This window comes from Rhinoderma darwinii, chromosome 4 (assembly GCF_050947455.1).
Source record: "Rhinoderma darwinii isolate aRhiDar2 chromosome 4, aRhiDar2.hap1, whole genome shotgun sequence".
Classification (NCBI taxonomy): domain Eukaryota; kingdom Metazoa; phylum Chordata; class Amphibia; order Anura; family Rhinodermatidae; genus Rhinoderma; species Rhinoderma darwinii.
Genome location: NC_134690.1, coordinates 203,546,217 through 203,570,647, shown reverse-complemented (window position 1 = coordinate 203,570,647; position 24,431 = coordinate 203,546,217). Strand labels below are relative to the sequence as shown.

The 24,431-nt window shown below is 42.6% G+C and overlaps 1 protein-coding gene across 2 annotated transcripts in view; it reads left to right on the top strand.

The window, feature by feature from the left end:
- UBE3D (ubiquitin protein ligase E3D) overlaps nt 1–24,431 on the top strand; it is a 255,631-nt gene that overhangs the window by 23,208 nt on the left and 207,992 nt on the right. For both annotated transcript variants that reach the window (XR_012883173.1, XM_075862076.1), the window contains exon 3: nt 16,625–16,715. Coding sequence is in view for 1 of the 2 variants with exons in the window: in XM_075862076.1 (XP_075718191.1) it covers nt 16,625–16,715 (91 nt within the window). In the remaining variant the exon portion in view is untranslated. The remainder of the gene's footprint in view (nt 1–16,624; nt 16,716–24,431) is intronic.

Below are 24,431 nucleotides of genomic sequence, written 5' to 3'. Positions count from 1 at the left end.
TATACTGAGAAGACGGAGCAGAGAGAATCGCTTAGGGAAATCCTCTAATTTAAAAAATAAATAAAAGTAATAATAGGATATTTTTATTATTGGATTTCCTCCTAAAGGTTGTTTACCCCTATAAAGAGAAATGTATATACCTTCACTAAATTGGGGGGTGGGTTGGGTTGGGGCTGGACTTGGTTGGAGTCCTGCTATGGTTACTGGGGACTAGGCGGAGATGGTGGCTGCTGTGACTATTGGGGGGTACTGCATTGACTAGGGAAGTAGAAGGAAAAGTGTTGAGATACTGGGGGACATTGCTGTAACTGCCAACAGGAGCTCTGTTCTGACTACTCAGGAAGGGGGGGGGGGGGGGGTGTAGTCCAGGCCTAGCAGCACATCCGTAGTTGCTGGAATTTTTTTATTTAGCGTTCTGTAGGTTTTCCCAAAAGTGTGTTATTGCTGGCTCCTAGACCTAGCGAAGATCTGTGACTCTGCTTATGTCCTGGTGCATTATACAATATCCCTCTCCCATGTGCAACATACACAGAAGAAAACATTGCCTATTTACTCATCAACCATTGGACTTGGGGCCCTCTACTCTCAGGTAATTTTTTTCTTCTTTTTTGCTAGGTCCTTGTTTCAATTCTATTTTATGTTAGGCCCTGTTCACAGTTTTTTTGCAGGCTGAAAAATCTTCAGGAATTTTGACCTGCCTGCAATTTCTTGCCACAATTCCAATCGGCCATTGAGCGCCGCGGGCAAAAAACGCAGCGGAAAAACGCTTTCTCTGCCTCCCATTGATTTCAATGGGAGGTCAGGGGTGGAACCACGTCAAGAAAGAGCATGCTGCTTTTTTTTTACCGCAAGCGGCTAAAAGCCGTGTCAGAAAGAAGACTTCTCTTGATTTTCAATGGGAGGCGGTTTCACCCGTTTTTTTTGGCACGGATTCCGTCGTGGTTTCCGTGCAAAAGCAGCACCAAAAAAACTCTTTGTGAACTGGGCCTTAGAAGAAGAGAAAAACCGGGTAAACATTTTAGTTGGTAAACCATGTAATGCTGCTTCGTGTATGTTCTAGAACCATTCATAGCCTTCTCCTTCCCTTCTCTTTAATTTTCTAGAGCTGTATTGTTGAGTTGTTATTACAAACCTCACCGCTGCCCTACTGTGTTATCAGATCGCTTCTGCAGCCAAGAGGAGGGATTCCATTAATAACATTACATTAGGGAGCTGCTATTTATTTATCTGCCATGGGAGAATTGCGGCCCCATTAATTTCTATGGGGCCATGCACACGACCGTAGTTTTTACGGTCTGTGCATGGCCCGGGAGCCCGCACCGCAGAAGTAACGGACATGTCTTATTACGGCCGTCTTCTGCGGTCCGGGCTCATTGAAAATAATGGCCGCAGCCATGTGCATTGCCCGCGATTTGTGGGCGGCTTGCGGCTGATAGTCCGCTGCCGGCCGACCCGAAAATCACGGCCGTGCACATGGCTACGGTCGTGTGCATGAAGCCTAAGGCTCCCAGTAGTGGGACTATAAAATGTTTAAAGAGAACCTTTCACCTACCCATACATGTGCAGTATGTAATGGGGAGGGCAATAAACTTTTTTTTTTTTCTACCTTCCTCCGTTATTTAGATATCGGTGCCGTTATATTTGGCGCCCGATATTTAAATAACCCCCTGAACTGTCAATGGGGCGTGTACTGGCAAGGGGGCGTTTTACTATGGCTGTGACACTGTCCAATCAGATATGGACAGTGTTGCAGTAAGAACGAGGAGAGAGAGTGTGCGCGCGCACGCCTTTACTCTTTAGCTTTCAAGATCAGTCTTCTGGGGAACTGCCAAGGGGGCGTGTCACTGCTACGGACAGTGTAAGAGCTGTGGAGAGGTGCTCTCCTCCCTTCAGCTCTTGTGAGAAATCAGTCTTGTACTTTGTCTGCCGAATTGGCAAGTGGGCATGTCACTGCTATGGACAATGTAAGAGCTAGGGAGTGCTTGCACTGTCCGTAGCAGAGACACGCCCCCTTGCCCGTTCAGCAGACAATGTACAAGACTGATCTCTCGCAAGAGCTGGAGAGGGGAGCGCACATGTGCGCTCTCCTCTCCACAGCTTAAACTGTCCGTAGCAGTGACACACCCCCTTGCTAGTTCCACAGAAGACTGATCTTGAAAGCTGAAGAGTGAGCAAGTGCGCGCGCTTGCGTACACTCTCTCCTCTATCCTCGCTCTTGCTGTAACACTGTCCATATCTGATTGGACAGTGTCACAGCCATAGTAACACGCCCCCTTGCCAGTACACGCCCCGTTGACCGTTCAGGGCGTTATTTAAATATCAGGCGCCAAATATAACTGCACCGATATCTAAATAACAGAGGGAGGTAGAAAAAAAATGTAAAGTGCCCCGGGGTTTGTGCAGCCCTGCCCATTACATGCTGCACATGTATGGGGAGGTGAAAGGTTCTCTTTAAGATGGGAAGATCGCTCTACTGGCCCTTTAATCGGTGATTCAAGCCCTCTATCAGCCCGAGTTCTATAATGGTACAATTGTTACAGAAAAATATCACAATGCTAGAAAGGATCTATAATTAGACTAATGTTGACTAAAACGGCAGTGGTTCTTTAGTACTGATGGGATGCCTTTTGTTTCCCTTTTCCCATTAGTGCAGTATTCACACTATCCTCCACTCTTCATTTCACTGAGGTATAGCAGTGCTTTCCAAATGTATGAGTCCTGTTATTACCGTGTGCCATGGGAAGAGCAGTGCACTAGTGTCATATATTTCATTGACTTCCCTTCTTCTTGTGTATATGGGGCTCATTCACAGATTATTAATAACAGAACATGTCAATAAAAGTTATACACAATTCAAGATGTGTGCGTAGCATGAGGGTGTTCATCATAATCTATAAGCAAATGTTTGATCAGATTATTGGTAATATGCCACATTTGCATTATTGTTACTTCCTAATTATCTCCACATTTTTCCCCCTCTGATTTGAATATTAGGAGCCAGTGTCCAAAAAAAACGTATACATTTTTCACCTGAAAGAAACAATTTGTGTGTGTGTGTAGTAAATAATAATAAATAAAATTAAATAATAATAATAAATAAATAAAATAATTAATTCTGTTTCACCACATTCTGAGAGCCAAATTTTTTTAATATTTATTTAATCGATTGAGCGGTGTGAGGGCTTATTTTGTTGCGGGACTAAATTATTTTATTTTTTACATTGTGCTTGGGGAAAAACGGCTGAAAAATCGGAAGCAGAATGTCTACAAACATCTGCCCATTGGCTTCAATGGGAAATACAGCGTTCTGTTCCGACGTTGCTGTTTTTTTACGCGGCCATTTTCCAAAAACGGCATGTAAAAAGACGCCCGCCAAAAAGAAGTGCATATCACTTCTTGGGACGTTTTTGGAGCCGTTTTTCATTGACTCTATAGAAAAACAGCTCCAAAAACGCTGCCAAAAACGCGAGTTTGATAAAAAAAATGGCTGAAAATCAGGAGCTGTTTTCCCTTTTTTTTTTTTTTTTTTTTATTAAGCGTGTGAACATACCTTAGCCTTTTGGTGTGTCCTATAGCTTCTGCCAGCTGCATTTCAACAATCACACCCAAAATGGCAGCCGGACACTGCTTAGCAATTCGAAGACACCTTTTCCTGGCTTGTAGGGTGGGGGGGTGGTGAGATTCCCTCCCTCATTTACGGCAGCTGTGAGTCCGGTTGCTTTGCCTTATTCACCTTGCTGTAATTCTGGGAAGTGCTCCCTCTGGTGGCCAACATAGGAAAACATGTCAAATGATTATTTAATTTTTAATACTTCCCACCATGTGGGAGGAAAAAAGAAAATTCTGCAAAAAACTTTAAAAAATATAATAGAAATAAGTAACTTGGTTAAAAAAAAAAAAAAAAAAAAAATTAATTTGCGACACATTCCCTTTAAAGGGGTTTGCCATAAAACACATTTATGCCCTATCCACAGGATAGGGGCTACATGTGAGATCGTTGGGAGTCCCAACTGCTGGGACCCCCAGCGATAAGAAGAACAGGGGACCGAAAGTCACCCAAAGCGCTACATGAGAAGTCTGAACTTCCGGGTTCTGTGTCCGTCTTATCGGTTCCGCAGCTCCATAGAGATCAATGGAGAGCTGTTCGCGCATGCGCAGAAGAATCCCATTGATTTCTATGAAGCTGCCAGACACAGAACGCGGAAGTCACAGCTTCTCATGCAGCGCTCTTGGTAACTTTCGGTCCCATTGTCCTTATCAATCACACATGTATCCCCTTATCCACAGGATAGGGGATACATGTGTTTTATGGCACAACCCTTTAAACTGCCAGGAACAGCGAAATTGCTGTTCCTGGCCGTTAGAGCAGCGTGCCAGGAGCTGACACATGCAGTGTATGGAGCGTGCTCAGTGCCTGAGCCCGCTCCATACATCACCCGCCTCCAGCTCCATGATGTGCCGACACGTCATGGGTCGGGAAGGGGTTAAGTAACGAAGCGGTCATGTCGCCCGGCGATATATTCCTGCTAAAAACTGCGTCTTATAGTCCGAAAAATACAGTATATTTTTTTGTAGCCCTGTATATCTAGTCTGTTTTGTCTCTAAGGGTATGTTCACATGCTTAACAAAAAACGCCTGTAAAATACAGAACCGTTTTCAGGGGAAAACAGCCTCTGATTTACAGCCGTTTTTTGATGCGTTTTTTTTACGGCCATTTTTTTGAACCGTTTTTCTATTGAGACAATGAAAAAATGGCTCTACAAAAACTGCTCAAGAAGTGACATGCACTTCTTTTTTACATGGCGTTTTTACAAACGGTGAGTAAAAAACCGCCCTGTGGTAATGGAACGCCGTTTTTCCCATTGAAATCAATGGGCAGATGTTTGTAGGCGTTCAGCCCCCGTATTTTGAGCCATTTTTTCTGGAAGTTTACAGCCCGAAAAACGGCTGAAATAGGCCATGTGAACATAACCTATGAGTGCAGCATAAAGTCACTGACGGCTTCCCTTGAAAATAGGGGCTAGCTTGTTGTGTTGCAGTATTTGGCCATCAGAGGGCAGTATTTCTCTGTCATTTCACCACTAGTCTTATCTGCTCTTTCTCCTGTAATATTCTGTACTGATTCAGCAGCAACGAAAATCAATCATTTTACCCAGTTCTTCTAATGAGCATCTCAGAGAGAAAGGTGCTATTGAACAACTGCTTCACACAATATCTTAGCTGAAAATAATATGAATCCCTTTTGCCCTTTTATACTTGTAAAGAATTATATAACCGTTTTGGAGACTGATTGACCTTGGTGTCTCTGCGCACACACCGCTACAGCATGTGTTCCAAGTCAAGCTCCCCTGCCTCATAAGTGACATGCTTCCAGTGATGTGAGGAGTACAGCAGCCTTAACCACAGAATGTATTCTTCTATTGTATCTGCATTGGGTGATGAGCTTTTCTCTCCTTTTCATTTCATCTAATTGGCTTGGATCACAAATATATCTACTGAACTTCTCAGCTTGTAAAAAAAATGAAATAGTAGGAAAAGTTGTGATTTATTCTGTTGACTACATAGCTCCTAGGCGTACTTGTCCTTTCCAGAGTTGTTTCCCAAAGCAGATTGTAACAGTGCACAATGATAAGAATCAAAGCCATAAATATGAGTGACAAAGTGAATGTACTGTGTTGCGACAGTCAGCCTTTTTTTAAAACATTTTTTGGGCTTTGGTTTATCCTTGGTCTACCTTACATAGCTGTTAGAATTGTAATCCTCTATCCATCCCTTCTTAGAAATACAGCTGGTCTCGCTGCTAAAATAAAGTTCCCAAAAGTTATTTTACTTTAACCCACAGACAGAGGGCATTATATTATATATATTGGGCATTAGTATGATGTCCTTATAGAGCTATACTAGTGGGTGAAATTGCTCCCAATAAATAACCCCACAAAGCACCAATTTATAAAGGGTTTTTTCTAAAAAGTGCAAACATTTTACATTGGGGTGAGGCAATTCATTAAGTGACTTCTTTCTAAATTCTTTGTAGCAGAGCCACATGACACTAGTCTCATCTAGTTAAGAGCATAAGATTGTTTCACCTTACTACATTATAGGGGTATTCCATCTGATAATGTTATGGATATCACTAGGATATGCTATAACATTATAATCGGAGGTCCGTGAATGGGGATGCACAGCGGGTGACTGGAATCATTGCTGTGCAGGGAAACACTGAAGGAACCACCGTGCTTAAAGAGGCTCTGTCACCAGATTATAAGTGCCCTGTCTCCTACATAATCTGATCGGCCCTGTAATGTAGATAACCGCAGTGGTTTTTATTTAGAAAAACGATCATTTTTGAGCAAATTATGAGCTAGTTTAGATTTATGCTAATGAGTTTCTCAGTGGACAACTGGGCGTGTTTTTACTTTTTACCAACTGGGTGTTGTACAGAGAAGTGTATGACGCTGACCAATCAGTGTCCTACACTTCTCATTGTTCCAGCCCAGCTTCTTTCACTGTACAATCACACTGTGCTGTGGATCATGCTGGGCTGGAACAATGAGAAGTATATGAGGCTGATTAGTCACTGATTGGTCAGCGTCATACACTCCTCTGTACAACGGCCAGTTGGAAAAGTAAAAACATGCCCAGTCATCCATTGAGAAACTTATTAGCATAAATCTAAACTAGCTCATAACTTGCTCAAAAATGATCGTTTTTCAAAATAAAAACCACTGCTGTTATCCACATTACAGTGCCGATCAGATTATGTAGGAGATAGGGCATTTATAATCTGGTGACAGAGCCTCTTTAACTAGGCTGTCACCACATTATAAGTGCCCTATCTCCACATAATGTGATCGGCGCTGTAATGTAGATTACAGCCGTGGTTTCGATTTAGAAAAACTATACATTTTGACCAAGTTATGATCTATTTTAGATTTATGCTAATGTCTTTCTTAATATACAACTGGGCGTGTTTTTACCTTTTGACCAAGTGGGCTCCAGCCACGACGCGATGTCTATTCACAATCCCGACACTTCGGTAACGTTTGTGTGTGACTTACTCGCACAGCACATCGAGATCACGCTTGCTGTCATTAAGTCCCACACAAACGTTACCGAAGTGTTGGGATTGTGAATAGACATTGCGTCCTGGCTGGAGCCTAAAGTGTCTATTCACTCTCAAGACACTTCAGTAAAGTTAATATCGGTGTATGTGACTGCACATCGTGATCGCGCAAGATCAGGCTGTGCTGAGTACATAAATGGAGAGAAGTGTATGACGCTCCGCCCACTTGGTCAAAAGGTAAAAACTCGCCCAGTTGTCTATTAAGAAAGTAATTAGCATAAATCTAAAATTGCTCATAACTTCCTCAAAAATGATCGTTTTTCAAAATACAAAAACACTGTTGTAATCTACATTACAGCGCCGAACACATTATGTAGGAGATAGGGAACTTATAATGTGGTGACAGAGCCTCTTTAAATCGTACTCCCTTTATCCTAAGGACTGGTAAGGATCCTGGCAGTCAGACTCCCACCAGCCTATAAGTGATGTCACATCATAGCAATATGCCACCTCTAACATTGGTGGGAAAAGCCCTTTAAGTGGCTGCCTACCCCCAGCTGTTACAGTTGATCACATGAATTCCATCAGCCTTACCAACATAAATCAACTGATCGATGGGACGGCTTTCTTTTGAGAAGAGATTATTCAGTTGAGGTAACCCCAATTTTATTTTTGAGCAATGGAAAGAAAGGTTGCGGCACCAGAAATTCCTTAAAAAAATGCTTCATTTTATTTGTATCATTAAAAGGATACAGCGTGGTACACAGACAAGGCAACAGCCGTTTTATGCTAGCGGTGCTTTATCTGACCCTTGTGAACCACCCCCAAAATATGATATATATGCAAATAAAACAGGATAAAAACTCCCCAAATAAACATTTAAAAACATGGCAGTACAGAAAATCCCGACCTGAATTTGCATGATTCATATTAGTACTGGTACATTACCATTCATTATCACAATCAATAGGTTTACCTACTGCTTTACAGGAAAGAACTTAGATCATTCCTAAAGGACCAACCGCTTCCGTCCTTATTATCCAATGTGATTCCCTTTGTAGTAGGCATGTATGTTTGTCAGTATGTATCGGGATTCGAGTAACCCTTTCCAAATCCACAAAGAAAATCGCATCGTCTTCTCCATGAACATCACGGAAGTGTTTGATTAGTTTCGGGCAACCCTCACTGTAACGAGTGAATGGAAATGTTCTTGGACTCGCTTGAAAATTGTCGGGTAGCTTTCCTTATGTAGTGGTGTCCACATAGACAAATTCTGATCTACAGGTAATAAAATTGCGTACAAAATGAGTTATGGGACCCAACTTTACCATTTCTCCTTACTCATTAAGGGACAAAAGGAACGATAACCGCAATGGTAATTACAACGGGTAATAATGGATGCACCAAGTGGGAAGGCATCAGGGAGGGACTTCCTTTTGAGGTCTATATAAGATATAAGGAGACTTGTCTGCCCATGTTGTTATTAACAATTAATAATGCTATTTCATCTGAAGAACTCCCAGATTCTATGTGTGTGGCAGCGGTGGTGGCGATTCCAAAACCAGGAAAGTATCTTGAAGAGATTACTTCATATAGACCAATTTCTCAGTTTAATGTAGATGTTAAGACACTGGTAAGAATATTGGCTAATAGAGTTGCAAAAATAATTGGAGAAGTAGTGAACAGAGACCAGGCAGGGTTTATGCCCAATAGATCTACTACAGAAAATATACGTGGATTATATATCAATATACAGGGCACCCCACTTGATCCTGCTGATCGCCTTTTGGTTTCATTAGATGCCTCTAGGGCCTTTGATATGGTCGAGTGGGGGTTCTTGCAGGAGGTACTTGGGAGGATGGGTTTCGGTCCAGTATTTAGAAAGTGGATAAAAATTATATATCTTAGACCACCGGCACATGTTCTAATAAATGGGGAAAGAACATCTAACTTTCTGCTCGGCAGACTCACCCGTCAGGGGTGCCCTTTGTCCCCTCTTTTATTTTATCTTGCAATTGAGCCTCTTGCTGCGGCAATAAGAGGAGATTTGAGTATTCCTGGATTTAGACAAGGTGGGATGGAGGAAAAAATTATGCTATATACAGATGATATAATGTTGTTTTTAGAGGATAGGGGGAGACCGCTGTCCCGAGCTATGGATAAAATATATGAATTTTCTGATTATTCTGGTATACAGATTAATCCTGATAAAAGCTTAATTATGAGACTCGATAATTTACGAACGGATGGTGCTCTCCCTCTTTCTGTTTGCAACGCTTTGTTCAAATATTTGGGGATAAATGTCTCTAAAAACATTGACGATTATGTTGCATTAAATATAAAGCCTTTAAAAACAAATTTAGAGAGAAGGTTAAAGAGGCTCTGTCACCAGATTATAACTTGACTATCTCCTACATAATCTGATCGGCGCTGGAATGTAGATAACAGCAGTGGTTTTTATTTTGAAAAACGATCATTAAACACGCCCACTTGGACTTTTGCAAGCCTCATTTGCATAAATACAAAAATGGTCATAACTTGGCCAAAAATGCTCGTTTTTAAAAAATAAAAATGTTACTGTAATCTACATTGCAGCGCCTATCTGCTGCAATAGCAGATAGGGGTTGCAAAATCTGGTGACCGAGCCTCTTTAATGCCCAACTGGGTGTGTTTTTACTTTTGACCAAGTGGATGTTGTAAAGAAGTGTATGAGGCTGACCAATCCGTGACCAATCAGTGTCCTGCACTTCTCATTGTTCCAGCCCAGCTTCTTTCACTGCACAATCTCACTGTGCTGTGGATCATGCTGGGCTGGAACAATGAGAAGTGTATGTCACTGATTGGTCAGCCTCATACACTTCTCTACAACACCCACTTGGTCAAAAGTAAAAACACACCCAGTTGGGCATTAAGAAACTAAATCTAAAATTGCTCATAACTTGCTCAAAATTGATCGTTTTTCAAAATAAAAACCACTGTTGTTGCCTACATTACAGCGCCGATCAGATTATGTAGGAGATAGGGCACTTATAATCTGGTGACAGAGCCTCTTTAAATCTCCCACTTTCTCTACATGAGCGGTCTGCGTTGGTTAAATCTGTGCTTCATCCTCTGCTATTATATTTTCTGGTAAATAGCCCTAGAACCCTAAAATATTCAAAACAATAGATGCAATTTATAGATATATAATTTAGAAAGGTCGTAATACAAGAATTAGATTAAATACCCTGCAGAGAAATAAAGAGATGGGAGCTTAGCCATTCCAAACACTAATATGGATTTCTTGGCAGACCAAATGTCTCAGTGGAGAGGCTGGGGCTTCAATAACTGTAAAGATATCCCTGGAAAATTATTAAAGCATTATGGAGCTGGAAATCCAGCTATGGTAATATTAGAAGCCAACTCAAAAATATTTTGCGGTAAATTCCACACTGGGGTGATGTTTCAGAAAGTATGGCATAAAGTAAAGAAATTTGTCGATGTTGGAGATTACACTGAAATGTCGCTTTTATGGAGAAATCCGAAAATGGAGGAATGATCTAAATGAAAGCACTTTCAAAATTGGGAAGGTAGGCTGGGGCAGGTGATGGAAGTGGGGAAAATGGAAGAACTTTCACACTCTGTCAGGAATTTGGAATTAAAAATATATGGTATTTTCTGTATCTACAGTTGGCCTCGGCCCTTAAAGCACAGAATATAATACAGTTGAAAAGTGGGAAATCCCTTAAAGAATTGTTTTTTAATTCAAACCTTTAAAAAAGGGATAAAAAAAAATCTATGGAGAGTTGATTAATGAAAGCGTGATGAATTGGGGACTCTTAGTGGATAAATGGGAAAAGGATGTAGGGAAAATAGAGGCAGCCCAGTGGTTAAATATATGTGAGGTAGTTCCTTGGTTGTCCATATTTCCCTCCCAAAGAGCCTCTCAACTCTTTATAATACATAGTTCTTTATACACAGGCTAGATGAAAAAGAATGGGATATAGAGAGACGGACAGTTGTCCAAGATGTAAGGGTCTGCAGGGAGATCTGATCCAGATATTGGAACAGGGTTATAGAAACGTTGAATAGAATATATAACATTGAGATAGAATGCTGTCCAATTATATGTATACTTGGATGCAGCCTTGAGATAACTCTTGATATTTCCCAATGGAGATCACTAGGGTGTAGTTTATATATTGCCAGAAAAATGATACTGAGAGGCTGGATCTCTAATGAGCCCCTGGGATGGAATGAATGGAGGGCAGCAGTCCTGAGGTATATTCATCTTGAGGGTGTCTCATGTAAAAATATGAAGGCAAATAGAAAGTTTTCTCAGCGATTGAGAAAATGGTTTAATGAGTTACACTACCGTTCAAAAGTTTGGGGTCACCCAGACAATTTTGTGTTTTCCATGAAAACTCACACGTATATTTATCAAATGAGTTGCAAAATGACTAGAAAATATAGTCCAGACATTGACAAGGTTAGAAATAATGATTTTATTTGAAATAATAATTTTCTCCTTCAAACTTTGCTTTTGTCAAAGAATGCTCCATTTGCAGCAATTACAGCATTGCAGACCTTTGGCATTCTAACTGTTAATTTACTGAGGTAATCGGGAGAAATTTCACCCCATGCTTCCAGAAGCCCCTCCCACAAGTTGGACTGGCTTGATGGGCACTTCTTGCGTACCATACGGTCAAGCTGCTCCCACAACAGCTCTATGGGGTTGAGATCTGGTGACTGCGCTGGCCACTCCATTACAGATAGAATACCGGCTGCCGGCTTCTTCCCTAAATAGTTCTTGCATAATTTGGAGGTGTGCTTTGGGTCATTGTCCTGTTGTAGGATGAAATTGGCTCCAATCAAGCGCTGTCCACAGGGTATGGCATGGCGTTGCAAAATGGAGTGATAGCCTTCCTTATTCAAAATCCCTTTTACCTTGTACAAATCTCCCACTTTACCAGCACCAAAGCAACCCCAGACCATCACATTACCTCCACCATGCTTGACAGATGGCGTCAGGCACTCTTCCAGCATCTTTTCAGTTGTTCTGCATCTCAGAAATGTTCTTCTGTGTGATCCAAACACCTCAAACTTCCATTTGTCTGTCCATAACACTTTTTTCCAATCTTCCTCTGTCCAATGTCTGTACTTTTGCCCATATTAATCTTTTCCTTTTATTAGCCAGTCTCAGATATGGCTTTTTCTTTGCCACTCTGCCCTGAAGGCCAGCATCCCGGAGTCGCCTCTTCACTGTAGACGTTGACACTGGCGTTTTGCGGGTACTATTTAATGAAGCTGCCAGTTGAGGACCTGTGAGGCGTCTATTTCTCAAACTAGAGACTCTAATGTACTTGTCTTGTTGCTCAGTTGTGCAGCGGGGCCTCCTACTTCTCTTTCTACTCTGTTTAGAGCCTGTGTGTGATGTCCTCTGAAGGGAGTAGTACACACCGTTGTAGGAAATCTTCAGTTTCTTGGCAATTTCTCGCATGGAATAGCCTTCATTTCTAAGAACAAGAATAGACTGTCGAGTTTCACATGAAAGCTCTCTTTTTCTAGCCATTTAGAGAGTTTAATCGAACCCACAAATGTAATGCTCCAGATTCTCAACTAGCTCAAAGGAAGGTCAGTTTTATAGCTCCTCTAAACAGCAAAACTGTTTACAGTGGTGCTAACATAATTGCACAAGGGTTTTCAAGTGTTTTCTAATCATCCATTAGCCTTCTAACACAGTTAGCAAACACAATGTACCATTAGAACACTGGAGTGATGGTTGCTGGAAATGGGCCTCTATACACCTATGTAGATATTGCATTAAAAACCAGACGTTTGCAGCTAGAATAGTCATTTACCACATTAACAATGTATAGAGTGTATTTCTGATTTAATTTAATGTTATCTTCATTGAAGAAAACTGTGCTTTTCTTTCAAAAATAAGGAAATTTCTAAGTGACCCTAAACCTTTGAACGGTAGTGTACATTCTGATGTTAAAAAAACTGTTTAATTGAAGCATGAACTAAATATATATATTTTTTTCCTCTGCTTCGATTTTTATCCCCTGGGTGGTGGGAATCTGATTATCTGTACTGGGATTTATTTATGTATGAAGTAATTTTACAGATGGAAATATTAATATTGTATTGTAAGATATATAATAAAATGTATGTACTGGAATTCGAGTAACCCTTTCCTAATCCACAAAGAAAATCACATAGTCTTCTCCTCCATGAACATCACGGAAGTGTTTTGATTCGTTTCAGCCACCCCTCACCGTAACGAGTGAATGGAAATTCTTTTGGACTCGCTTGAAAATTGGTCGGGTAGCCTTTCCTATGTAGTGGTGTCCACATAGACAAATTTTGATCTACAGGTAATAGAATTGTGTACAAAATGTGTTATGGGACCCAACTTTACCATTTCTCCTTACTCATTAAGGGACAAAAGGAACAATAACCGCAATGGTAATTACCTTGCCTTAACCAAGTGTGTCCGCTGTCTTGAAATCTAGCATAAACCAAATGTTCCTTTTGAATTTTTACATCTGCGGATATACCAATTGTTTCGTTTAGGTTGTCTAAAGCTATTAGTCATTGTGCTATGTACGAAGGAAAAGACACATTTCTTGTCCCTTGGTTTTCTCCTACATAACCTTCTAAATTTCACCAACCCTAGTTGAATGAAGAGTCCGTAGCGTATCCCCTAGCAACAAGACAATTTTCGATGTCTTCTGCCTGTCTGACTCTAGACTGTTGATTCTACGCAATCTGAAGAACAGACTATGCAGTAGGGTGCTCTTTGGGGGAGGTAACTTCTATATTGTAATAAGGTATTACCGGCTATTGGTTTGGATAACCTATAGTTACCAATTGATCGTTCCTGCTCTCAACAAAGGAATCCGAAGACGCGCGACGGAGGGTGTGGTAAGAGGACACAGCAGGAATATACTAACATAATGACTAACTCAGGTCTGTACATGGCTAATTTTTCATCTATCTGTATATTATATAATGTCTCGTTCTGTCACAATTAGGTCAGATATTAGAGATATATTAAGAACGGATACACTGGACTAATTGTTTCAGACCATATATTAGTTGGTTACTTATACTGTTATATATAAATATCTGGTTTGTAGGGATATTATATGTGCCTGACCGCCTTTCACTGGTCTTATTATCTATTATGGATATTTCATGAACGCAGCACTACTGCATTGACAGCCATGCTTTACTTTTGTACAACGTGACATATTGTTGTACAATCAATACGCGGTGTCAGTCTTTACTGCATGTAGAATCCGTTTTCTTGCTGATGTATATACCTTATGCTACCTACACTCTGTTGTTTTTAACATGTCTTTAACCCCTTCCCGCCACAGCCCTTTTTCAGATTTTCATTTTCGTTTTTTCCTCTCCACCTTACAAAAGCCATAACTTCTTTATTTTTCCATCCATATAGTCCTATGAGGGCTTGATTTTTGCGGGACGAATTGTAGTTTTTCGTAACATTATTTATTGTGCCATATAATGTACTAGGAAACAGGAATAAAATTATTTGTGGCGTAGAAAATGAAAAAAAAAACCAGATTCCTCCATTGTTGTTTGCGCGTCGTTTTTACGGAATTCACTGTGCAATTAAAACAACATGTTAACTTTATTCTGTGGGTCAATACGATTACAGCGATACCAAATATATATAGTTTTTTTCTATATTTGACTACTTTTACAAGTAAAAACCTAAGTGTAAAAAAGAAAATATATTTTGTGTCTTCAAATTCCGAGAGCCATAATTTTTTTTTATTTTTCCGTCGATTAAGTGGTATGAGGGCTTATTTTTTTGCGGGATAAGCTATATTTTTTATTAATACCATTTTGGTGTACCTGCGACGTTTTGATCACTTTTTTTTTTTTTTTACGGCGTTCACCGTTTGGGTTAAATAATGACATTCCAATAGTTCAGACTTTTACGGACGCGGCGATACCAATTATGTTTATTTATTTTTTAACTATGCTCTCGGGGTAAAATGGGAAAAGGTTTTTTTTTTTATTTACTTTTGACCTTTTTATTTTTTATTTATTTTTTTACATAAAAAAAACAAAAACCTTTAACTCATTTTTACTTTTTTTATTAGTCTCCCTAGGGGAATTCAACCAGCGATCGTTAGATCTCTTGCACAATATACTGCAATACTAATTTATTGCAGTATATCATGATTCTGGGCTTAATAGGTGCACAAAGATGGCGGGCCTGGGGGCCTTCATTAGGCCCCCAGGCAGCCATAGCAACCATCACCCCCCGCGATTGCGTTGCGGGGGGGCGTGATCAGCTGTTAGAGGGGGTCGCCCCATCTTTCTAACGATTTAAATGCTGCGGTTGGTATTGACCTCAGCATTTAACATACAGCCAACACCGGCATCGTATGGAGCGAGTTCACTCCGTGAGCCCGTTCCATACTTCCCCTACCCGACTTTGGCGTATGGATACGTCAAATGTCGGGAAGGGGTTAATGTACGTGTTGTGTCTCTGTATAGCTGCGTACATCTAACTGGTTTTAGAATTATCAATATTTATTGTTACTTTTGTACTACTTTTTGTTTTTAGTTTTTGGACGTAGGTTTTGATATGGGTTGTATGATTGAGTACCTAGTGTTCATGTTTTACTTAGACAACAAATCGCATACACCACATATTCTAAACCTATATACAATTAGACGGTATATAACCCCTCATGAGTAAACTATGTGAATACCACAATCCGACCACTTTTCAAGCGAGTCCAAATGCATTTCCATTCACTCGTTACAGTGAGGGTTGCCCGAAACTAATCAAACACTTCCATGACGTTTATGGAGGAGAAGACAATGCGATTTTCATTGTGGATTTGGAAAGGGTTACTCGAATCTCGGTATACTGAAAAATATACATGTCTACTACAAAGTGAAGCGCATTGGATAATCAGGACGGAAGCGGTTGGTCCTTTAGGAATGATCTAAGTTCTTTCCTGTAAAGTAGTAGGTAAACCTATTGATTGTGATAATGAATGGTAATGTACCAGTATTTATTTGGGGTGTGTTTATCCTGTTTTATTTGCATATATATCATGTTTTGGGGGTGGTTCACAAGGGTCGGATAAAGCGCCGCCAGCGTGGAATGACTGATGACGTGTGTGTATTGTTTCCACCACGCTTTATTCTTTTAATGATTTAATGAAGCGTTCTTAGGTTGCGGCACTCGCCGGGAATTCCTTTCTTCTTTCTTTTGCTGGATTATGTGCAAGTAACTCTAATTTTTTGCTGAGCACCCTGGAGTAAACCCCTTGGACTCGGTGGAGTGTGCTGGTGGAATCTGTTATGCTATTTTGGGCCTATTTAATATTATCTTGCCCAGTCTAGCCAATGTACAAGCTTGGCATCATATTGTAATGCACTATGTTGAAGCAGTTATGTGAAATAACATGCCCAATCACCCGATTACCTATGTTTTTGTCTGATCTATTGCTTCCTCTTCGTTGTGTGTCCTTTCTGGCACTTCATTACATAAACCTCTACATTTTGGTTTCATGTGTTTTGCAGAAATGTCTCCAACTTTTAAAGAACTCCTGAAAACTGAAGAGAAATTCACATTTTACTGCCAGTCCTGTGGAGCTATGGTTCTCCAGCAACAGTAAGAATAATTCATTGTTTTATGCAGGCCAACTAAAGTTTAGAAAAATCAACATAATACTTGTATGTGTTCTCTAACTGCATATTGTGTGGCATGTGTCCCCCCCCCCCCCCTTATTCAATGTTAGACAACAGGTTCTACATTGTAGAAACCATACTGTGTTATCTCTAGGATTTCATTTTTCCTATACGAGGAAATGTGTCAGCCACATCGTATTTCCCTTTCCCTACAATTGTGGTGCTCACTCATTCTCCAAGTAGGCTTTGCCGTGAATAGAAAATATTTAAAAAAAATGGCATGTGGGACTGATACACTGATGTTAATCTAACTCAAATATCAAAATAAGTAAGTTATATATTTCAGTTCTACAATTATCAGTCCCTACCGTCACTCTTGTCTATAAGGGTTTCATCAGTCTAAAATGATGTAGTGACTGGAGTGTTCCTTGAAGTGGTCCAGAAATTCCACACACTTGGGGTGCAGCCTTTCTGATAAGGTCTCTGTTGTATAGATCAATCACATTTGTGTACAAGTAATACAGTGAACACTAATGCAACGGTCTTGCTGTTGTGAAGCAACTGCAGAAATCGTAGCCAATTTTTAAACACTTCTGACATACGCTAAAAAAAACCTGAATTGTAAAATAAAAAAGGTCCATGTTATACCCCCTTACCTATATTTTTTCTGAAAGTAGACTTCTAGCACATTGTGGAAAAGGCCATCCATCACCTTATACCACAGATGCCTTCCTGCAGTTTTGTACCAAAGCGTAACATTTTTTAAAAATTCTATAAAATACTTCTTTGTGGATAAAAGTTTGAAAAAAGCAGGGCCGAAGATTCACAACTAAAAATAAAAGTTCAAAATGTGAAGGGTTCATACATGTCACACAAGCTTATGTCTACATGCAAATATATTTACAAAATCATTATAGATGAAGAGACCAAGAATCTGTGAGCAGCAAATATTTTCAAAAAACAGTCCCTATAAACGTTTTAAATATTTACCTAGTTAATACTTATGATCACATGCATGAAACAGTGATTTTCACTAAAATTAAACTCCAAACTACCAATTTCCTACATGAACTCTAAATCTGAATCACAAATGCAGTTTTTTTTCTAGCCTAAGCCAGGAGAGAATTTGAAAGGAAGTAAAAATGTTAAGGGATAAATAGATTTTTGCGGGCTTGTACCATTTGTTTGATTTACACTACATGCCTACCACTTCGGAGGTGCAAAATAATTTTTTACTGTGACACAAACAATAATTAAGACAAAAAAAATACGGAGAACTTTAATGTGTGTAGTATTCACTCCCTGAAAGTCAATACTTTGTGTAGCCACCTTTTGCTGGTTTTACAGATGCAAGTCTCTTGGGGTTTGTCTCGATTTGCTTAGCACGTCTAGACACTGGGATTTTTGCCCATTCTTCTTCTAAAACTGCTCCAACTCCTTCAGGTTAGATGGTTTGTGTTGGTGTACAGCATTATTCAAGTTACGTCACAGATTCTCAATTAGAATGAGGTCTGTGCTTTGTCTTGGCCATTCTAAGACATTTAAATGTTTCCCCTTAACCCCCTCCAGTGTAGCTTTAACAGTATGTTTAGGGTCATTCTCCTGCTGGAAGGTGAACCCCAGTCTCAAATCTCTGGTAGACTGAATCAGGTTTTTTCTCAAGAATTGCCCTGTGTTTACTGCCATCCGTCTTTCCTTCGATCCTGACTACTTTTCCAGTCCCTGCTGATGGAAAGCATCCCCACAGCATTATTCTATCCCCACCATGCTTTACTGTGGGAATTGTTTTCACTGGGGGACACAGTACCATAGGTATATGCCGATGGCACTAGGTAAATATAAAAAAAAAAAGTGCGGCTCCGCCCAATATACACTCGGCTCCTCAGTTTTAGCCTAGTGTCTGTAGGAGGCAGACTTTTCATGCACTGCAGGCAATTATGCTAGATTTTTTTTATTTTAGATTTATTTATTTTTCAGGTGCAGGGTGTCATTTGTTCCACTTGGTGACTCCCCTACAGGCGTTTGGTGGAAAGAATTCACAGTTTTTCAGTGGATGCCCGTCATTTTGGCAGATCCCTGGTCTTTGTCAACCAGTCCCCTATTATTACCGCACCGGTGGTTGGGGATGTAGGTGTTAAGGATCTGCCAGGCACAGCTTCTGTATCCACGCCCATAGGTAATCAGTCTGCACCTGCTTCTATGTCTGTGAGACTGACTCCATCTTCCACCACTCAGGATGGCAGGCTTAGGAGTGGGAGAGCCTATCACAGCCTGGCCAGACGGAGCTAGCTCCCGCCCTCTGTCTATTTATACCTGCCTTTCCTGTTCCTCCTTGCTTGTGATTCTTCTCGTTTTGTTTCCTGGCCCTGCTGCAGCTTCTTGAACCATTTGACCCTGCTTCATATTGACCCTGGCTTACTGACTGCTCTGCGTTTGGTACCTCGTACACTCCTGGTTTGACTCGGCTCGTTCACCACTCTTGTTGCTCACGGTGTTGCCGTGGGCAACTGCCCCTTTTCCCTTGCTTCTGTGTACCCTTGTCTGTTTGTCGGGCACTTACTGAGCGTAGGGATCGTCGCCCAGTTGTACCCCGTCGCCTAGGGCGGGTCGTTGCAAGTAGGCAGGGACTGAGTGGCGGGTAGATTAGGGCTCACTTGTCTGTTTCCTTACCCCCATCATTACATAATCACAAGCCAATATACCTACTCTACCCTGGTCCCTCACACTACTATGGACCCCCTTGAGACCCTGGTTCAGCAAATGCAGGGTCTCTCCCTACAGGTCCAGGCCCTGGCTCAGAGGGTCAACCAGCCTGATGCTAACATGGTAGTGCCCCTCACCTCACCTCTTGAACCCCACCTCAAGTTGCCTGACCTGTTCTCAGGGGACCGGAAGACTTTTCTCTCCTTTTTGTAGGCTCTATTTTCGTTTAAAGCCCCACTCCTCAGGTTCTGAGAGCCAGCGGGTGGGTATAATTATGTCCCGGCTCCAGGAAGGGGCCCAAGAATGGGCCTTCTCCTTGGCTCCTGACACCCCTGAACTTTCCTCCGTTGATCTTTTCTTTTCTGCTCTCGGACTCATTTATGACGAGACTGACAGGACTGCCTTTGGCGAGAGTCAGCTGGTGACCTTACGTCAGGGTAAGAGACCTGTTGAGGAGTATTGCTCTGACTTTAGGAAGTGGTGCGTAGCTTCTCGGTGGACTGACCCTGCCTTAAGGTGCCAGTTTAGGTTGGGTCTGTCGAATGCCCTGAAAGACCTGCTAGTTAGCTATCCCTCTTCTGACTCCCTAGACCAGGTTATGGCTTTAGCGGTACGACTTGACTGACGTCTCAGGGAATGACAACGTGAACGTTTTTGTGTTTTCTCCTCTGACTTCCCCATGATGCCTCCCGAGGTTCCGTTGCTTCGTTCTTCCACGGACGACTCGGAGGTACCTATGCAACTCGGGGCCTCCGTGTCCCCCCAACAACGTAGAGAGTTCCGCAGGAAGAATGGTCTCTGCTTCTATTGTGGGGATGACAAGCATCAAGTGAACACCTGTCCTAGGCGTAAGAATAAGCAGCCGAAAACTTCCGCGCCTAAGTGATCATCGGGGAGGTCACTTGGGCGCACAGGTATTTCCCGTAAATATGAAACGTAATAAAATCTTGCTTCCCTTTCAGGTCTCTTTTGGTGGTAGGTCTGCTACCGGCAGTGCCTTCTTGTATTCGGGGTCGTCTGCTAATATCATGTCTGTGGAATTGGCTATGTCTCTAGCTATGCCTTTGATTGATTTGCCTAAACCTGTCCCGGTAGTGGGTATCGACTCCACTCCTCTTGCTAATGGTTATTTTACACAGCATACCCCTGTTTTTGAACTCCTTTTTGTCTCCATGCATTTGGAGCAGTGCTCTGTACTGTTGATTCAGGGATTATCGTCCGATTTGGTTTTAGGCCTTCCCTGGTTGCAGTTGCATAATCCCACGTTTGACTGGAATACTGGGGATCTTACCAAATGGGGTAATGAATGCTTGACATCATGTTTTTCTGTTAATTCTATTTCTCCCCCTGAGGAGGTGAACACGCTACCTGAGTTTGTTCAGGACTTCGCTGATGTTTTCTCTAAGGAGGCCTCCGAAGTGTTACCTCCTCATAGAGAATACGATTGCGCTATCGATTTGGTACCAGGAGCTAAGCTCCCTAAGGGTAGGATATTTAATCTCTCTTGTCCCGAACGTGAAGCCATGAGAGAGTATATCCAGGAATGCCTGGCCAAGGTTTACATTCGCCCCTCTACTTCTCCGGTAGGTGCTGGCTTCTTCTTCGTAGGAAAGAAAGATAGTGGTCTTAGGCCATGCATTGACTACCGTAACTTGAATAAGGTCACTGTAAGGAACCAGTATCCCCTTCCTTTCATTCCTGATCTCTTTAATCAGGTTCAGGGGGCCCAATGGTTCCCTAAGTTTGATCTACGGGGGGCGTATAACCTTATCCGCATCAAAGAGGGGGATGAGTGGAAGACTGCGTTTAACACGCCCGAAGGTCATTTCGAATACCTCGTCATGCCCTTTCGGTTGTGTAATGCTCCCGCGTTCTTCCAGAATTTCATAAATGAGATTTTAAGAGATTACCTGGGGGTATTTCTTGTAGTGTACCTTGATGACATACTTGTGTTTTCCAAGGACTGGTCCTCCCACATTGAGCATGTCAGGAAGGTGCTCCAGGTCCATCGGGAAAACAAACTGTTTGCGAAGACCGAAAAATGTGTGTTTGGGGTGCAGGAGATACCATTTTTGGGTCAAATCCTCACTCCTCATGAATTCCGCATGGACCCCGCCAAGGTCCAGGCTGTGGCGGAATGGGTCCAACCTGCCTCCCTGAAGGCGTTACAGTGCTTCTTGGGGTTCGCTAATTATTACAGGAGATTTATTACTAACTTCTCAGTCATCGCTAAGCCTCTTACGGACCTCACTCGCAAGGGTGCTGATCTCCTCCGCTGGCCTCCTGTGGCTGTCCAGGCTTTTGAGGTCCTTAAGAAGTGCTTTATCTCGGCCCCGGTGTTGGTTCAGCCGAATCAAATGGAGCCATTTATCGTGGAGGTTGACGCATCCGAGGTGGGAGTGGGGGCTGTCTTGTCCCAGGGTACCACGTCCCTCACCCATCTCCGTCCATGTGTCTACTTCTCCAGGAAGTTTTCGCCCACTGAGAGTAACTATGATAGTGGCAACCGCGAACTCTTAGCCATTAAATGTGCATTTGAAGAGTGGCGCCACTTCCTGGAGGGGGCTAGGCACCAGGTAACGGTCCTTACCGACCACAAGAATCTGGTTTTCCTAGAATCTGCCCGGAGGCTAAACCCGAGACAAGCTCGATGGGCGTTATTTTTTACCAGATTCAATTTTTTGGTTACCTATAGGGCTGGGTCTAAAAATATTAAGGCTGATGCACTGTTGCGTAACTTCATGGCCAGCCCTCCTTCGGAGGAAGATCCTGCTTGTATTTTGCCTCCAGGTATAATCATTTCCTCTATTGATTCTGATTTAGTCTCTGAAATTCCTGCTGATCAAGGTTCAGCTCCCGGGAACCTTCCTGAGAACAAGCTGTTTGTTCCCCTGCAATTCCGGCTAAGGGTACTTAGGGAAAATCATGACTCTACACTATCTGGTCATCCAGGCATCCTGGGTACCAAGCACCTCATTGCCAGAAACTATTGGTGGCCTGGGTTGCCTAAAGACGTTAAGGCCTACGTCGCCGCTTGTGAGGTTTGTGCTAGGTCCAAGACTCCCAGGTCCCGACCAGCGGGCTTACTATGTTCTTTGCCCATTCCCCAGAGACCTTGGACCCATATCTCCATGGATTTTATCACCGATTTGCCTCCATCTCAAGGCAAGTCGGTGGTGTGGGTTGTAGTAGACCGCTTCAGTAAGATGTGCCACTTTGTGCCCCTCAAAAAACTACCCAATGCTAAGACGTTAGCTACCTTGTTTGTCAAACACATCCTGCGTCTCCATGGGGTCCCTGTCAATATTGTTTCTGACAGAGGGGTACAATTTGTTTCTTTGTTTTGGAGAGCCTTCTGTAAAAAGTTGGAGATTGATCTGTCCTTCTCCTCTGCCTTTCATCCTGAAACTAATGGCCAAACCGAGAGGACTTATCAGTCTCTAGAACAATATTTAAGGTGTTTTATCTCTGACTCTCAATATGATTGGGTCTCATTCATTCCCCTCACCGAATTTTCCCTTAATAACCGGGTCAGTAACTCGTCAGGGGTCTCCCCCTTTTTCTGTAATTTTGGGTTTAATCCACGGTTCTCCTCCGTTTCACCTGGTAGTTCCAACAATCCCGAGGTAGAGGTTGTTCATCGGGAACTGTGCACAGTCTGCGCCCAGGTTCAGAAGAACCTAGAGGTGTCCCAGAGCATACAAAAAACTCAGGCAGATAGAAGACGTTCTGCTAACCCCTTGTTTATGGTCGGGGATCTGGTGTGGCTATCGTCAAAGAACTTGCGCCTTAAAGTCCCGTCCAAGAAGTTTGCTCCCCGGTTTATAGGGCCGTACAAGGTCATTGAAGTCCTCAATCCTGTCTCCTTCCGACTGGAGTTGCCCCCATCTTTTCGAGTACACAACGTGTTTCATGCCTCCCTCCTTAATCGCTGCTCCCCGTCCTTTGCTCCCTCGAGGAAACCTCCTGTCCCCGTTCTCACCCCTGAGGGGGTAGAATTCGAGGTGGCCAAGATTGTGGACAGCAAGATGGTCCAAGGCTCCCTCCAGTACCAGGTCCATTGGAGAGGATACGGGCCTGAGGAGAGGACTTGGGTACCCGCCCGGGATGTTCACGCTGGGGTATTGGTCAGGAGGTTCCACCTTCGTTTCCCCAATAAACCAGGTCCATCTAGAAAGGGTCCGGTGGCCCCTCATAAAAGGGGGGGGTACTGTTAAGGATCTGCCAGGCACAGCTTCTGTATCCACGCCCATAGGTAATCAGTCTGCACCTGCTTCTATGTCTGTGAGACTGACTCCATCTTCCACCACTCAGGATGGCAGGCTTAGGAGTGGGAGAGCCTATCACAGCCTGGCCAGACGGAGCTAGCTTCCGCCCTCTGTCTGTTTATACCTGCCTTTCCTGTTCCTCCTTGCTTGTGATTCTTCTCGTTTTGTTTCCTGGCCCTGCTGCAGCTTCTTGAACCATTTGACCCTGCTTCATATTGTCCCTGGCTTACTGACTACTCTCCTGCTCTGCGTTTGGTACCTCGTACACTCCTGGTTTGACTCGGCTTTTTCACTACTCTCCTGCTCTGCGTTTGATACCTCGTACACTCCTGGTTTGACTCGGCTTGTTCACTACTCTCCTGCTCTGCGTTTGGTACCTCGTACACTCCTGGTTTGACTCGGCTCGTTCACCACTCTTGTTGCTCACGGTGTTGCCGTGGGCAACTGCCCCTTTTCCCTTGCTTCTGTGTACCCTTGTATGTTTGTCTGTCTGGGACTTATTGAGCGTAGGGACCGTCGCCCAGTTGTACCCCGTCGCCAAGGGGGGGTCGTTGCAAGTAGGCAGGGACTGAGTGGCGTGTAGATTAGGGCTCACTTGTCTATTTCCTTACCCCCATCATTACAGTAGGACAGCAACACTACGTTTTCCGAAGAGGTGGACCAGTATGGGGTCTGGTGGGATAGCCATTGGCTATAGTGGTCTTTTTTTTTTTTAAAGGGCTGACAAT